Source organism: Equus quagga, chromosome 13, assembly GCF_021613505.1.
Source record: "Equus quagga isolate Etosha38 chromosome 13, UCLA_HA_Equagga_1.0, whole genome shotgun sequence".
Taxonomy (NCBI): Eukaryota; Metazoa; Chordata; class Mammalia; order Perissodactyla; family Equidae; genus Equus; species Equus quagga.
In genome coordinates, this window is record NC_060279.1 from 93,285,430 (window position 1) to 93,297,892 (window position 12,463).

A 12,463-nucleotide genomic window follows, 5' to 3' on the forward strand; every position below is an offset into this window, starting at 1 on the left:
GCATGGTGAGAGGGACATCCTTACTTGTTCCTGATCTTAGTGGGAAAGCTTTGAGGATCTCACCATTTAAGTATGATGTTAGCTGTTGGTTTTTCTAGATGTCCTTTATCCCGGGGAATTTCCCCTATCTTACTAGTTTGCTGAGAGTTTTTATCAATTAATAGGTGTTAGAATTTATCAAATGCTTTTTTGTCTGTATCTGTTAATAGGATCATTTGATTTTTCTTATTTAGTTTATTCATATGATGGATTACAGTAATTGACTTTCCACTGTTGAACCAGTCTTGCATACCTGGCATAAATCCCACTTGGTGATGGTGCATAATTCTTTTTATACATTGTTGGATTTGATTTGCTGATATTTTTGACAATTTTTACATCTATATGCATGAAAGATAGTAGTCTGTAGTTTTCTTTTTTTTTTTTTTCCCCTGCTTTTTCTTCCCAAATCCCTCCAGTACATAGTTACATTTTAGTTGTGGGTCCTTCTAGTTGTGGCATGTGGGACACCACCTCAGCATGGCTTGATGAGCAGTGCCATGTCTGTGCCCAGGATTCAAACTGGTGAAACCCTGGGGCACTGAAGTGGAGGGTGCGAACTCAGCCACTCGGCCACGGGGCCAGCCCTTAGGTCTGTAGTTTTCTTGTCCTGTCCTTGTCTGGTTTTGGTATGAGAGTAATGCTGGCCTTGTAGAATGAGTTACGAAGATTCCCTCTGTTTCTGTCATCTGAAAGATATTGTAGAGAATTGGTATAATCTCTTTCTTAAATGTTTGGTGAAATTCACCAGTGAGCCCATCTGGGCCTGGTGCTTTCTGTTTTGAAAGGTTATTAATTGATTCAAGTTCTTTAATAGATATAGGCCTATTCAGATTGTCTGTTTCTTCTTGTATGAGTTTTGGCAGATTGTGTTGTTCAATAATTTGGTCCATATCATCTAGGTTAGTAAATTCTTGGGCATAGAGTTGTTCATAGTATCCATTTATTATCCTTTTCATGCCCATAGGATCTGTATTGATGTCCCCTCTTTCATTTCTTTTTTCTTTCAATTTTCAGATATTATTGATATACAGCACTGTGAAAATTTAAGATGTATATCATAATGACTTGACTTATGTATACCACAAAATGATTACCACAGTAAGTTTAGTTAAAATCCATCACCTTATGTAGATACCAAAAAAACTTTTTTTCCTTGTAATAAGAACTTTTAGGATTTACTGTCTTAGCAACTTTCGAATATACCACATAGCAGTGTTAAGTGTAGTCAGCATGTTGTCCATTACATCCTCAGGACTTATTTATCTTATAACTGCAAGTTTGTACCTTTTGATCACCTTCATCCAATTCACCCACCCCCTGCCTCTGGTAACCACAAATCTGATCTCATTTTCTATCAGTTTGGGGTTTTTGTGGATTCCATATATAACTGAGATCATACAGTATTTGTCTTTCTCTGGCTGACTTATTTCACTTAGCATAATGCTCCCAAGGTCCATCTCTGTTGTTGCAAATGGCAGGATTTCCTTCTTTTTTATGCCTGAGTAGTAGTCCATTATATATGTGTGTGTCTCTATATATATTTCTCCCATATTTTCTTTGTCCATTCAAATGTTGATGGACACTTAGGTTGTTTCCATGTCTTGGCTAATGTGAATAATGCTGCAGTGAACATAGGCGCACAGATCTCTCTTCAAATAGATATACACCCAGAAGTGGAGTTGCTGGATCACATGCTACTTCTATGTTTAATTTTTTGAGGGACCTCCATATGGTTTAGTGGCTGTACCACTTTACAATCCCACCAGCAGCCAAGGATTCCCTCTTCTTCACCTCCTCACCAGCATTTATTCTCGCTCATCTTTGTGATGCTACTCATGCTAACAGCTGTCAGGTGGTGTCTCATTGTGGTTTTGATTTGCATTTCCCTGATGGTTAGTGATGCTGAGCATCTTTTATGTCCCTGTTAGCCATCTGTATCTTTGGGGAAATGTCTAGTCGGATCCTCTGTTCATTTTTTTAATTGGATCGTTTGTGTGGGTTCTTTTGCTGTTGAGTTATTTATATATTTTAGATATTAACCCTTATCAGATATATTATTTGCAAATATTTTCTCCCAGTCAGTAGGCTGCCCTTTCATTTTGTTGGCTTCCTTTGCTGTGCAGAAGCTTTTTAGTTTGGTGGAGTCCCACTTGTTTATTTTTGCTTTTGACGTCAAATCCAAAAATCACCACCAAAGCCAATGTCAGGGAGCTTCCCCCCCGTGTTTTCTTCTAGGAGTTTTGTGGTTCCGGGTCGTACGTTCAAGTCTGTAGTCCATTTGGAGTTTTTGTGTGGGGTGTAAGACAGTGGTCCAGTTTCATTCTTTGCATGTGGCTGTCCAGCTTTCCCAGCACCATTTATTGAAGAAACTGTCCTTTTCCATTATATATTCTGGGCTCATTTGTCATAAATTAATTGGCCATATATATGTGGGTTTATTTCTGTGTTCTCTATTCTCTTCCATTGATCTTTGTGTCTGTTTTTATGCCAGTACCATACTGTTTTGATTACTATAGCTTTTTAATATAGTTTCAAGGGGCTGGCCCCATGGCCGAGTGGTTAAGTTCACGCGCTCCACTGCAGGCGGCCGTGTTTCGTTGGTTTGAATCCTGGGCGTGGACATGGCACTGCTCATCAGACCACGCTGAGGCAGCGTCCCACATGCCACAACTAGAAGGACCCACAATGAAGAATATACAACTGTGTACTGGGGGGCTTTGGGGAGAAAAAGGAAAAAAATAAAATCTTTAATATAGTTTCAAACCAGGGAGAATGATGCCTCCAGCCTTGTTCCTCTTTCTCAAGATTGCTGTGGCTATTTGGAGTCTCGTTTTCAATAATGTACAGTCTGTAGTGATGTCACTTCTCATTGCTGATGTTTGTGATTTGTCTTTTTTTTTCTTTTCATGAATGGTCACAGGTTTATCAATTTTGTTCTTTTCAAAAACCAGCTTTTGCTTCTTTGTATTTATATATATATTTTAAAGATTTTATTTTTCCTTTTTCTCCCCAAAGCCCCCGGTACATAGTTGTATATTTTTAGTTGTGGGTCCTTCCAGTTGTGGTATGTGGGGTGCTGCCTCAGCATGGCTTGATGAGCAGTGCCATGTCCATGCCCAGGATCCGAACCAGCGAAACCTTGGGCCACTGCAGCAGAGCGCGCGAACTTAGCCACTCGGCCACAGGGCCAGCTGATTTATATTTTTTGTTTTCTATTTCATTCGTTGATTTCTGCTCTGACTTATTTATTTATAATTTATTTGCTTACTTTGGATTTAATTTGCTTTTGGTTTTCTGGTTTCTTTGAGACTTTCACTCTGTATAAATTTCCCTCTAAGTTCTGTTTCAGTAGCATGTCACAAATTGATATTTTATGTTTTCACTATCATTCAGTTCAAAATACCCTTTATACTGTGTTTTTTTATTCACAGTTTAGAGTTATTTATTTTCTAAGTACTCAGGGATTTCCCAGACTTTTCTGTTATTAATTTCAGTCATGGTTGGCCTATACTTTGTATGACTTGAATCCTTCTGCATTTATTACAAGCCTGTTTCATGACCCAAAATATAGTGTGTTTTGGAGTATGTTCCATGTGCACCTAAAAAGAATGTTTTGTGCTGTTTATTCTGTAAAGGCCAGGTAGTCAAGCTGATTGATAGTCTTGTTCCAGTGTTCTGTATCTTTACTCGTTCTCTACTTGTTTTGCTAGTTATTGAGAAGGCAGATTGAAATCTCCAAGTATAAATGTGGATTTGTCGATTTCTCCTTAGAGTGAACACCTTTTCCACGTGTGCAGGTTGTGCAATGAGGTCCTGAAACTGAGGCAGAAACTTAGGCGGATTTATGTAGATGGTACTTACAATTCAGTAGCTGTAGCTAAAGAAGAACAGACTTTTAATTTACCATTTTTATAGGCAAGGAAGTCAATTTCTCCTTTCTGAGAATTTCTTGGGGTGTTTTTATGTTGCTCTGCAACAGGCTAATTTTAATTTCTGCCTCATACCCTATTCTTAGATCTGTAGTTCTAATGAATCTCATCCATGCTTGGTGCCTAGGAGCCCAGTGACTGTTTCCATGGGCGCAGAAGAGCAAAGAAAATCCAACATGATAGTCAAGTTGGAGATTCCCTTCAGGAAGCGAAGCCTCTTATTGAGGACTGTGTTACATTTTGAAATATCTGAACAAAGTAATCGCTGTCAGTTTTTTTCGAGGTAAAATATAAAACTTAGATTGTAACCATTTTTAGATGTACAGTTCAGTCTCATTAAGTACATTCAAATTGTTGTGCAAACATTACCACCATCCACCTCTCCATCGTTTTCATTTTCCCAAAGTAAAACTCTGTACTCAATAATTAACACTTACCATCAGTCCCCCTACCCCCCAGCCCTTGGCGACAACAATACTATTTTCTGTCCCTATGAATGTGACTACTCTGAGTACCTGCCAATGAGTGGAATCACACAATATTTGTCTTTTGGAGACAGATATATTTCCCTTAACATAACGTCCTCAGGGTTCCTCCATGTTGCAGCAAGTGTCAGAATTTGCTTCCTTTTTGAGTCTGAATCACTCCATTGTACGTACATACCACCTTCTGATTATCCATTCATCTGTTGATGGACCCTTGGGTTTCCTCTGCCTTTCGGCCATTGTGAATAATGCTGCACAGAACATGGGTGTACAGACACCTCTTTGATGCTCTGTTGCATCTGTTTTTGGTATACACCCACAAGTGGAATTCTTGGGTCATATGGTCTAGTTTTTAATTTCCTTGAAGAATCACCATACCGTTCATGGTGGCTGCATCGTGCTACATTCCCACCAACAGTGTACAAGGGTTCCAGTTTCTCCACATCCTGACCAACGCTTTCACTTTCTGTTTTTTTTTGATAGTACCCATACTAATGGGTGTAAGGTTGTATCCCATTATGGTTTTCATTGACATTTCCCTAATGATTATAGATGTTGAGCATCTTTTTATGAGCTTGTTGGCCATTTGTGATATTATCTTTGCAGAAATGTCTATTCAAATCTTGTGCCTAGTTTTTAATCATATTGTTTTTTTGTTTATTTATAGGAGTTCTTTATATATTCTGGATATTAATCCCTTATCAGATACATGATTTGAAAATATTTCCTTCCTCAGGGGCTGGCCCCATGGCCAAGTGGTTAAGTTCGTGTGCTCTGCTTCAGCGGCCCAGGGTTTGCATGTCTGGATCCTGGGTGGGGACCTAGACACCGCTCATCAAGCCATGCTGAGGCAGCATCCCACATAGAAGAACTAGAAAGACTTACAACTAGGATACACAACTATGTACTGGGGATTTGGGGAGGCGAAAAGAAAGATTGGCAACAGATGTTACCTCAGGAGCAATCTTCCTCACCAAAAAAAAAAAAAAAAAGTTTCCTTCCATTCTGTAGGTTTTCTTTTCACTCTGGTATTTGTGTCCTTTGATTCCCAGAGGTTTTTTTATTTTGATGTAATCCAATGTATCTGTTTTTATTTTTGTTGCCCATACTTTGGTGTCATTCAAGAAATCATCACCCAATCTAATAGGAAGATTTCCTCTGTGGTTTTTTTCTAGGAGTTCTATAGTTTTAGCTTTTTAGTTTAGGTCTGTGATGCATTTTGATTTGATTTTTTATATGGTGTAAGGGAAGCGTCCAACTTTGTTCTTTTGCATGTGGACTGCCCAACACCATTTGTTGAAAAGATTGTCCTTCCCCTGTTGAATGGTCTTGCCAGCCTTGTTGAAATCCATTTGACTGTATATGCGAATGTTTATTTCTAGGGTTTATATTCTATTCCATTGTTTTTGTAATTAGATTTGAAATCAGGAAATGGGAGTCCTCTAACTTTGCTCTTTTTTTCAAGATTGTTTTAGCAATTCGGAGTCTACTAAGATTCCATATGAATCTTAGGACGGAGTTTTATATTTCTGCAGAAAGCACTGTTGGGGTTTCCACAGGGATTGTGTGGAATGTGTAGATTGCTCTGGGTACTGTTGACATCTTTACAATGTGAAGTCTTCCAGCCATGAACACAGAATATCTTTCCATTGATTTATGTCTTCAGTTTCTTTCAGCAGTGTTTTGTGTTTTTCTGTGTACAAATCTTTCACCTCCTTGGTTAAGTGAATTCCCGAGTATTCGTTTTGATGTTAATTGTTAGTGTGTAGAAGCAACTGATTTTTGTGTGGCATTTTGTGTCCTGCAACTTTGTTGAATTTGCTCCTTGATACTTAAGCGTTTGTTCTGTTTTGTGGGATCTTTACGGTTTTCTACAAATAAGATAATGTCATCTGTAAACAGGTATTATTTACTTATCTTTTCCAACTTAGATGGCTTTCTTTCTCCTTCTTGCCTAATTTCTCTGGCTAGGACTTTGAGGACCGTGTTAAATAAAAGTGGCAAAAGTGGGCATCCTTGTTTCTGCTGTTAGGGAAAGCTTTCAGTCTCTCGCTGTGGAGGATGATGTTTGCTGGGGGCTTTTCACATGGTCCTTATTATGTTGAGGGACTTTCCTTCTATTCCTGGTTTGTTGAGTGTTTTTGTTAGGCAGCGGTGTTAAATCTTGTCAACGTTTTTACTGCATCACCTGCGAGGACCATGTGTTTTCTTCATTCTGTTGTGGTGTGTTACTTTGTGGGATTTTTGTATTTTGAACCGTCTTTATATTGCAGGAATAAATCTCACTTGGTCATAGTATATAATCCTCCTATTTTGCTGGTGAATTCTGTTTGCTAGTATTTTGTTGAGGATTTTTGCATCCATATTCCTCACAGGATCATTGGTCTGTAGTTTTCTTTTTTGTAGTCTCTTTGTTTGGCTTTGGGATCAGGGTAATGCTAACCTCACAGAATGAGTTTGAAAATGTTTGCTCTGTGATAATTCTTTACATATTTGATAGAATTCTCTAGTAAAGCCATCCGGTCCTGGGCTTTTCTTTGTTGGGAGGTTTTTGATCACTGTTTCAATCTCTACTACTTATCGGGCTGTTTAAATTTGTATTCATGATTCAGACTTGGTAGTTTACATGTTCTCTAGGAATTTATCCATTTCATCTACGTTTAATTTTTTTTTTTTTAAAGATTGGCACCTGAGCTAACAACTATTCCAATCTTCCTTTTTTTTTTTCTGCTTTCTCTCCCCCAGAGCCCCCTAGTACATAGTTGTATATTCTAGTTGTGGGTCCTTCTAGTTGTGGCATGTGGGATGCCACCTTTGCATGACCTGACGAGCAGTGCCATGTCTGCACCCAGAATGCGAACCAGCAAAACCCTGGGCCACCGAAGCAGAGTGTAGGAACTTAACCACTCGGCCACAGGGCCGGCCCCTAGTTTTAATTTTTAACATACAGTTTTTCATAGTATTCTCTCATAATCCTTTTCATTGCTGTAAAATAAGTTGTAATGGCCCTCTTTCTTTTCTGATTTTGATAAAATTCATTAGTGAAGCTATGTGGTTGTGTCCTGGATTTTTCGTAGTTGACAAGTTTTTGATTACTGATTCGGTCTCCTTATTCTAGTTATTTATCTGTTCAGATTTTTAGTTTTTCACGATTCAGTCTTGGTAGGTGGTGTGTTTCTAGGAATTTATCCATTTTGTCTAATATCTCCAATTTGTTGGCATACTAACATTCATTGTATTCTTATAATCATTTTTATTTATCTCCGGTCAGTAGTAGTAGTGTTCTACTTTCTAATTCGAGTTTGTTTAATTGTCTCTTTTTCTTAATCTAGCTAGAGGTTTGTCAATTTCATCTTTTTGATAAACCACTCTTATTTTTGTTGATTTTTCTGTATTTTTCTATTCACTATTTCATTTTTCTCTGCTCTGATCTTTATTATTTCCTTCCTTCTGTTAGCTTTGGGTTCAGTTTATTCTTATTTTCCTATGGTTCTTTAAGGTATAAAGTTAGGTTGTTGATTTCAGATCTTACTTATTTTTTTTGTGAGGAAGATTGGCCCTGAGGTAACATCTATGCCCATCTTCCTCTACTTTGTTTATGGGCTGCCTCCACAGCATGGCTGATGAGTGGAGTGGGTCCAAACCCGTGAACCCAGGCTGCTGAAGTGGAGCATATGAAACTTTAACCACTTGGCCACGGGGCCAGCCCGAGATCTTCTTTTTTAGTGAAAGCATTTACAGCTATAAATTTCACTTTTAGCACTGCTTTCACTGCATCCCATAAGTTTTGGTATGCTATAATATTTTTCTTTTTGTCTCTAGATAGTATTTTTCTTGTGATTTCTTCTTTGACTCATTGTATGTTAATTTCCACATACTTCTGGATTTTCCTGTTTATTTCTATTAATGTCTGATTTTATTTCATTGTGATTAGAAAAGATGCTTTGTATGACTTTAGTCCTTTTAAATTTATTATGAATTGTTTCTGACCTGATATATGGTCCATCCTATAGAGTGTTCAGCCAGCACCTGGAAAATGTCTGTTCTGCTGTTGTTGGCTGGAGCGTTTTGTATGAGTCTTGAAGGTCCAGTTGGTCAGTAATGTTGTTCAAGGCATCCGTTTCCTCATTGATCATCTCTTTGCTTGTTCTTTCCTTTATTGAAAGTGAGGTTTTCAAGTTTCCTACCATTACTGTTGAGCTCTCTGTCCTTTCAGATCTGTTAGTGTTTGCCTCGTATATTTAAGAGCTCTGATGCTTGGTACATATATGTTTATTATTGTTAGACTTTCTTAGTGATTTGACCCTTTTATCATATAGTGTTCTTCCTTGTGTCTTGTAATAGTTTTTGACTTAAAGTCTATTTCATCTGATATTAGTATAGCCACTCATATGATTTCTTTTGGTTACTATGCACAGAATATATTGTTCCATCGTTTTGCTTTCTATCTGTGTGCATGCTTAGATTTAAGGTGAGTTTCTTCTAGACAGCATATACTGGAATGCTGTTTTCTTAATCCATTCACCCTTCTATGTCTTTTTTGTGTGTGTGTGTAAGGTTGGCCCTGAGCTCATGTCCGTTGCCAAGCCTTCTCTTTTTGCTTGAGTAAGATTGATGCTGAGCTAACGTCTGTGCCCATCTTCCTCTATTTTGTGTGTTGGACGCCACCACAGCATGGCCTGATGAGCGGTGTGTAGGTCAGCACCCAGGATCAGAACCTGCCAACCACAGGTCGCTGAAGTAGAGTGTGCTTCACTACCCCACTGGGCAGGCCCCTCTAGTTGCTTTGTTCATATTTCCATGCGGGAACAACGGCTTGGAGCTTTGTAGTCCCCCATCTTGCTGATGTCACTCTCTCTGTCCTTAATTCTTTCAGGAGGCAGCAGTCAGAATGAGAGGAAAACTCTTCCTGAAGCAGGAGTCAGGTGCATTTCCTTGGGAGAGCTTTCATGCTGGCAAATCAAGAAACACACAAGCAAATTAACCCAAAGTCAAGACTCCATGATAAATATTCAAGGAAAGAATTCTCAGTTCCCCCAACAATGTAATCCCCCCTGTGAAGCGGGAGCCAGAGTATCCATTCAAGCTTATGTGGATGACAGCTGTGTAATGAATCTTATAGAGGATCAGTCCAACATTACTGAAAATCAAGAATTTCCAACTGGGACAGCTCAGAATTCTTGGAGTAAAATATATCTGAATGAGACACAGAATTATCAGAGAAGTTGTGAGCAGACTCAGCTGAAAAGCAGATTGTGTATATTTGCTCCATATGTTGACATTTTCAGTTGTGTTTCACACCCTGATGCTGACACGGTCGACAAAAGAGATGAAGCTCATGGCAACAGAGACTGTGGGAAAGACATGGTGAAGGCATCACCTCTTGCCCAGCACAGTGTAATCCACACAGGACAGAGCACCTACCCATGCAATGAACGTGAAAAAGCCTTCAGTGGTGGCTCCAGGCTGGAACTTCATCAGCAGGTTCACTTGGGAAAGATGTCCCCTGCATATGGTGCCCATGAGGAGGACGCCAGTTACAATTCAGCTATTCCCATTCAACAGAGTGTTTGCACAGGAAATAAACGCTATTGGTGTCATGAGTGTGGGAAGGGTTTCAGCCAGAGCTCAAACCTGCAGACTCATCAGAGAGTCCACACAGGGGAAAAACCCTATTCGTGCCACGAGTGTGGGAAGAGCTTTAACCAGACCTCACATCTTTATGCCCACCTTCCTATTCACACAGGAGAGAAGCCCTATAGGTGTGAAAGCTGTGGGAAGGGCTTCAGTCGTAGTACAGACCTCAATATTCACTGCAGAGTTCATACTGGAGAGAAACCTTATAAATGTGAGGTGTGTGGGAAGGGCTTCACTCAGAGATCGCATCTTCAGGCCCACGAAAGGATCCACACTGGAGAGAAACCATATAAATGTGCAGATTGTGGTAAACGCTTTAGTTGTAGCTCAAATCTTCACACCCACCAGAGAGTCCACACAGAAGAGAAACCGTACAAATGTGATGAGTGCGGGAAGTGCTTTAGTTTGAGCTTTAATCTTCATAGTCATCAACGCGTCCACACGGGAGAGAAACCCTATAAATGTGAAGAGTGTGGAAAGGGTTTCAGTTCCGCCTCAAGTTTCCAGAGCCATCAGAGGGTTCACACAGGAGAGAAGCCATTTCGGTGCAATGTGTGTGGTAAAGGCTTCAGTCAGAGTTCCTATTTTCAAGCCCACCAGAGGGTCCACACTGGAGAAAAACCCTACAAATGTGAGGTCTGTGGGAAGCGCTTCAACTGGAGCTTGAATCTTCACAATCATCAGAGAGTCCACACTGGAGAGAAACCCTACAAATGTGAGGAGTGTGGGAAGGGTTTCAGTCAGGCCTCAAATCTTCAAGCTCATCAGAGCGTCCACACTGGGGAGAAACCATTCAAATGCGATGCGTGTCAGAAGAGATTCAGTCAGGCGTCACATCTTCAGGCCCACCAGAGAGTCCACACCGGAGAGAAACCATATAAATGTGACACGTGTGGGAAGGCCTTCAGCCAGAGGTCCAATCTACAAGTCCATCAGATCATTCACACCGGAGAGAAACCATTTAAATGTGAGGAGTGTGGAAAAGAATTCAGTTGGAGTGCAGGACTCAGTGCTCATCAGAGGGTCCACACAGGGGAAAAACCCTATATGTGTCAGCAGTGTGGCAAGGGCTTCAGTCAGGCCTCACACTTTCACACACATCAGAGGGTCCACACTGGAGAGAGACCGTATATCTGTGATGTGTGTTGTAAGGGTTTCAGCCAGAGATCACATCTCGTATACCATCAGAGAGTCCACACCGGAGGGAATCTGTAGAAATGTGGCGAGCAGTGTAGCCTTCAGTCAGACTTCACATCTTCCTGTCCATTGCAAAGTCTGTGCTGATCCCTGTGGAGCGTTCCTTCCGAACTCAGAAGCTTCAGGGAATCTTTGCGGGAAAGAAGCTCCATAAAATGCTGTGTTTTAAGGATTCCAGTGGGAGATTGTTTACAAACATCAGAGTTCACAGATGAAAGAAAACCGACTCTAGAAAGATGGTCAGTGTTTGTACCACAGTTCTGAATGTCCCAGTTCTCAAACAGAAGAGTCTGGAAATTCACCGGAATCTGCCCAGGAGATGGCTTATCAATGAAGATTTGGGGCAGGACTTTAGCAAAAGGATAATGATCGACAAAACTGATGTCCACTACAATGGAACCTCCATGTAGGAGCGATGGTTTCCAGCCCTGTATCTCTACCATGTAGAACTGGGCTTGGCTCGCCATAGCTGCCCAGCCATTGCTAAACCAAGTGCAGAAAATCCCTATAATTAGGACAAATAGTTGGAAATTCTAGTCCTTTCTCTACCCTAAATTCATAATGACGTACTCAAAAGGAATCCTGCAAGTAGCCTTAATAAGATTAATCTGAGGAAATACTGATTGAAGTACAGGAAGTCATGTGATACTGCCGTCCACAATACTAGAAATTTGGACAAGACTTGTGAATGGCCACTGTCCCTCCCAGCCTTCCTTCTCTGTACAATGCACCATCCGTTGTGTTCAGTGTAATATTTAGTATCCTTAGTTTGTATTTTACAGACTAAAAAAATTAATCTAGTTACATGATACTGCAATTTGTATGATTGGAAATTTTGAACCTTAATTCATTAAGGTAGGAGTTTTCTGTACCTCTCTGAAAAATGTTAAAAGTAGTTACTAATGATAAAAAATTTCTTAGTCAACTTGAATTGTTGGTACTTGGTTTCTTCTCATCTTTTCCATTCAGGCCTAGCCCAGAAGGCTTTCTCTATGCCTAGTCTTCCTCCATCCAGACCTCTAGGCAGGGGCTTTTCAGATTTCAAGGACATTAATTTTGTCGCATTCCACCCCATTCTTCCCCCCAAATGGGGACGACAAGACACCTGTTGAATTTTGTTGAAATTTATGAAATGTAACAATCTAGATGGGTTGCCATTTACACAGCATTCTG

General features: G+C 40.0%; 1 protein-coding gene across 1 annotated transcript in view; it reads left to right on the forward strand.

Moving 5' to 3' along the window:
- Nucleotides 1-12,215, forward strand: part of ZNF235 (zinc finger protein 235) — a 39,605-nt gene extending 27,390 nt beyond the window's left edge. The window contains exon 5 of the mRNA XM_046681051.1: nucleotides 9,333-12,215. Within this exon, the coding sequence (XP_046537007.1) occupies nucleotides 9,333-11,308 (1,976 nt within the window). The 3' untranslated portion in view covers nucleotides 11,309-12,215. The remainder of the gene's footprint in view (nucleotides 1-9,332) is intronic.
- Nucleotides 12,216-12,463: the final 248 nt, after the last annotated feature.